This window comes from Engraulis encrasicolus, chromosome 1 (assembly GCF_034702125.1).
Source record: "Engraulis encrasicolus isolate BLACKSEA-1 chromosome 1, IST_EnEncr_1.0, whole genome shotgun sequence".
NCBI classification, from domain to species: Eukaryota; Metazoa; Chordata; class Actinopteri; order Clupeiformes; family Engraulidae; genus Engraulis; species Engraulis encrasicolus.
This window is the reverse complement of record NC_085857.1, coordinates 8,387,542-8,392,541: the sequence shown is the minus strand read 5'-3', so window position 1 is coordinate 8,392,541 and position 5,000 is coordinate 8,387,542. Positions and strand designations below refer to the sequence as shown.

At 43.0% G+C, this 5,000-nt stretch overlaps 1 protein-coding gene across 2 annotated transcripts in view; it reads right to left on the bottom strand.

The window, feature by feature from the left end:
- Positions 1-5,000, bottom strand: part of srp68 (signal recognition particle 68) — a 34,658-nt gene that overhangs the window by 18,469 nt on the left and 11,189 nt on the right. For both annotated transcript variants that reach the window (XM_063196268.1, XM_063196271.1), the window contains exon 8: positions 3,372-3,512. In XM_063196268.1, coding sequence (XP_063052338.1) covers positions 3,372-3,512 — 141 coding nt within the window. The remainder of the gene's footprint in view (positions 1-3,371; positions 3,513-5,000) is intronic.

The window sequence follows — 5,000 nt, the reverse complement described above, 5'->3', positions numbered from 1 at the left end:
CCACATCTTTTCCCATGCTAAATTATGGTAAGGCAGATCGCCGAACCACGTCTGTGTAATAATAAAAGAAAGTTAATGCATGGAGTGACCTTTTCTTACTTTTCCCTGCCAAATTATACCAATGGCAATATTCTCCACTCAAGTCTAGATGTGCAACATTTAAGGCTGATGTGTGGCCACACCCAGAGCCTTCAATTCATTGTCATCCACAAACTTTACAACACAATTGCACAAGAGAAGGCCTAATACATGCTGTTCTGCCATGCTTTTACATGCTGTGACATGGTCACAGCCTTCAAAACCAATGATAAAGTAAAGTTCAGCACTGCAGATTGTATGAGTGATGCGAGCCATTAACTATTTTGCAGAAAGGCCATGTGAAGACATCCCTCCAACAGCAGCAGCACTGATACAACACACTACATAATATGCAACAACACACTACATAATATGCAACAAATCAAGCAGAGTGCCTGTGGGTTTTGAAGCATATGCCAACCAGAACTCAAAGAAATTAAATCCAACTGACGGGAGAAGATTGGCAAAGAATGATCAGGGCAGCCATTGCAAAGAGTAGTTCGTTAAGTGTGGCAGGTGCACATGCCTCAGGCTTGGTCTTATATGCATAGTCTAGTGAAGTTGCACATGTGAAGTACAGTTCTGCTTAATCCTTTTACTTCAGTCCTGTCAAGATTTTGACATTATATTGTGCAGTTTTAGTATTTGTGACTGATGTTTTTGAATATGAAATCACATATCCTTTTCAGACTGTAACATGTAGCCTATACAGTATTGTTCTTCAGTAATTTGTTGATTTCATTGAAGTAATTGCATATATGTTAGTTAGCATTAGTAATTGTTGGTGGAGGGGATAGCATCTCGAAACGTGTGAACAATGTTGTTGTTTCAAAGAGTATATTCTAATGAACAAGGGTGCGAATGTGAACAGTTCTTGGTCTTCTGAGGTGGGTGGCCATCTTGAAAAATGGTGGCCACTTGGGATCCTTTTGGTGGCCATCACACTTTTTAAAAGGGTGTATTCTATAGAACATTGTGTGCCAAATTGAATGTTTACATCACTAAGTGAACGATTCTTTGCCTTATTTATAAGTGGAGAGGGTGGCCATATTGAAAGCGGTGGCCATTTGGATTTTATCAATGGTCAATGCTCTTCTTTCAAAAGTGGATTGTAGGTAACATTTGCAGTATTTCATGCTATCATAATTAAAGCTATTCGTGGCATAGAGGTAGAAAATAACACTAGAGAGGACCCCGCCCCCCTTTTACAGCAATCTGTAGCGGCCATTATCTGTAGGTAGATCAGAGCACTGGAAATTAACGGAGAGCGAGGCTCACCTCTGTCAAAAATGGCTTAATCATGTGAAAATGTCCACCAACACACTATACAAGGACAATAGTTGAAGTGTGTTGCTAATTATGTTCATAAAAGATATTATTTGATTTTTAAATGTATTTTATCGACTCATATGATTTTAGTAGATATTTAGCCTGCCATTTCAAATATGGTGTTTGATTAATGTGTTACTTCATATTCACACAGTTTTAGTCAATTTTTTGACAGGGGTGGGCGTGTTCTCCATTGACTTGCATTGCCCGAAGGTACCTACACTACCTACGGAAGTTAGGAAGCTCCAGCTGCCATTTCCCAGTGCTGTCGCAAATTGCTGTGTCCTCTCTAGTGTTATTTTCTACCTCTATGATTCGTGGCCTCATTATAAGTGCAGAGGGTGGCCATCTTAAAATATGGCCGCCAGCTTGGATTTTCTGCGCGGCCAAGGGCATTTTTAAAAAGAGTGCACAATAATGAACATTTGTGCCAAATCTATACGTGTACTTTTCTGTGCACTTATCGGTATATACAGTAAATAAGGTAAAAACCGAAGTAGCGCCCCCTGTGGTGGCCAAGGGAGCAGGTTTATGCCCTGGCAACAGACAGATTTGAATTCAGCACCCCCAAATTGACCAAGTACACATATTTTTAAGTTGCCACTAAGAGGTCACAACAAAACTCATTTTCCAGATGAGCTATGATTTGTGTTCCGCAGCCTATGTGTCATATTTTGGTGTTTTCTTCCATCTTGAGTCTAGCCCCCTGTACCCCCCCCCCCCCCCCCCCCCCCCACCCCCCCAATACAAAGCAATCTGTAAAATGTTTTAACTGAACAGGAAAGAAAACTTTAAAAACTCTGTTTCTACCCATAAATAAGCAAAAATGAATATAGCGCCCCTTGTGGTGGCCAAACGTGCAGGCTGACGCCGTGGCAACAGGCAGATTTGGATTCAGCACCCCCAAATTGATCAAGAAAACATGTTTTTAAGTTGCCACTAAACGGTCACAACGAAACTCATTTTCTAGATGAGCTATGATTTCTGGCCCGCTGCCTATGTCTGTTTTGCAGCAGAGCCATTGATTAATATACAGCTGAGGTTTGTAGTGACCCAATAGCTCCACCTAGTGGATATACTTGGTCCTATCACCAACAATACAGCCATCAGATCTGATGGTGAGCACTGTCTAGACATAGCCTGGTTCACACCAGACGGTGTATGTGTAGCTTTGGCGCCCCCTGGCGGAGCAGAGCTTCACACACTACCGTCTGGTACACAGCCATAGAGCACGCTCCGTCTCCAACCAGAAAATAGGCTGAGAATGTATTGCTTCTGCACGGCCTCCTCACCAACAAATTCCTTCAAAAACCTTCCTGTTAATCTTTAAAGAGTCAATATAGTCTCTAATCTGTCTTGTGACTCCTCAATGTGAGTTACCGTTTATATTTAAGACATAAATGCTCCGTCTATTTTCTGGTTGGAGACGGAGCGTGCTCTATGGCTGTGTACCAGACGGTAGTGTGTGTAGCTCTGCTCCGCCAGGGGGCGCTAAAGCTACACACACACACCGTCTGGTGTGAACCAGGCTAGTCTAGACAGAGCTGAATTTAAAAATAAAAGCAGATCCACCTTGGGCGTCTCCCTTTAGAAGAGAGGAGACAGGCCGTCCTCCGCGCTCTAATCACTGCTTATGTGTGAGAGTGAGAGAACTGCTGTCTGAGTAGGACAGAGGAACACATTACATTCCTTCTTCATTTCTGAGTACAGTACCGGTATTCCCTTTCAGTGCTGCATACCTGGTTAAGCTGCTAATTGCAGTGGTGAGCCTTTAAAAGGCCCAGAGCGGCAATGTTAACAGGCATATATGACTCGTTTCTGCTTTCTAGTTCAGTTGCAGAGGCTGCAGTTCTCTGCACAGCAGTCATTGTTTTTAAGAAATGAGACTGACCTGAGCGATGGCGGGAAATTAAAGAAATGAGACTGACCTGAGCAATGGCGGGAAATTAAGAAATGAGACTGACCTGAGCGATGGCGGCCTCGTTGTCAGCCAGGCCCAGGAGGAAGATGCGCGCCTTGTCGATCTTCACGGGCACCACGCGCCCTCGCCACTCGATCTCGCTCATCGTGGCGGCCTGCTTGGCCCTCGTCTGGGTGATTAGCGTCTGTCAATAAAACAAGCAAACACACCATCATGTTAGGGAAAATGTACAATGCAAAGGGCAGGAACTAACATTGTGTGGCGGGAGCCTAAGCATTCTAAAACCATACACGCTCTCGTTGACATGGTTGTGTGCATGGTTGCATGGATTCGCAAGACTTTATTGCAATAACACAGTGCAAAGCGTGGAAGGGCCGTTCACTTCCTATCTCGGTGTCCTTGACTGAAATAAGTTGCAAAACTCCACACTTCCGAATCCTTTGCGATCGGCACTACAGTGATTGTTATCAGAAGGCTTGTGCCTGCGCATAGACATAGACCCTTAAATTACAAACATTAGCGAACATTGAAAAAAGATCAGCCAACGACCGTCGGGTAGCATGCTCATGAAAGCGACAGGGGAGAGTGGAGAAGTTGCGCAAAAATGTAAGATGTTTGCTACTGTGCGACAGCACCGCCACCATTTCATGACTGCATACACCTCTTCGTCATGGATAAATGGGCAACAATACTTTTTCCAGCCAGGACTGCACTGAAAAGTAGGCTACTGCTGTTAAAAAAAAAGGTCACGGGTGTGCAGCACCGACGCCTGCGTGTATGTGTGAGGGAGAGAGACGCGGAACAGCTGAGATGAGGGTCGCGACTTCCGAAATAGCAGGCAATTCTTTTTCAATGTTTCAGTGACATATTAACAAAAATGCTTCCTATTGGTTTTCGTCTCCGGTGGTATTGAAGTCACATTTTAATTTTTTGGACGCAAATATAAATCAATAAACTCCACAGAATGTTGAAGGGGACAAAGGGGAAAATTTGCGGGAAAAATGCGGCTTTACAGGAATTACGTGGCATCGTGAAATTATGCGGAATATCATTGAATTTGACTGAATCGCGAAAAACTGGAGGGACTGTAAAACGGGGACATAACTTGTTTCAGAGGCAGAGAAAGACGCGCAACAGGACAGGGAATTGTAAATGGCAGGTACAGAATTTTCGGTCACCGACTTTAACCGGCTAATTAGGCTCAGCAGTCGGAGTTCACAGAAAAAATAAAAAACATCATTTGAGTGAAGAACTGAGTTAAGTTGAACACGTTTCATGTTATAGGTAGAGAAATTCTGAGGCACTCCAAGGTTACAATTTTTACTTTTTATTTGTAGCCAAATAAAAATTGTATTCAAAATCGCACTCAAGGTTACACTTTATATTTGGATACAAATAAAAAGTAAAAATTGTAACCTTGAGCGCCTCAGAATTTCTCTACCTGGACCTAGGTTGAGAGCCCCTACACTGATGAGCACGGAGGGAAAAAGGTGAAGACCCAGAAGCACTCCGATGACCTCTTTGGGAAGCTTCAAGTTACATTTTAAAAACAATTAGGTTACACTTGCTTAGGATTAGTGGTGAAACGACATTACAACCAATCATATTATCGCTTCCATTTATAATGTGATAAGAATGAGAAAAGAGAGTAAAATCTTCTCTGAATAGATGT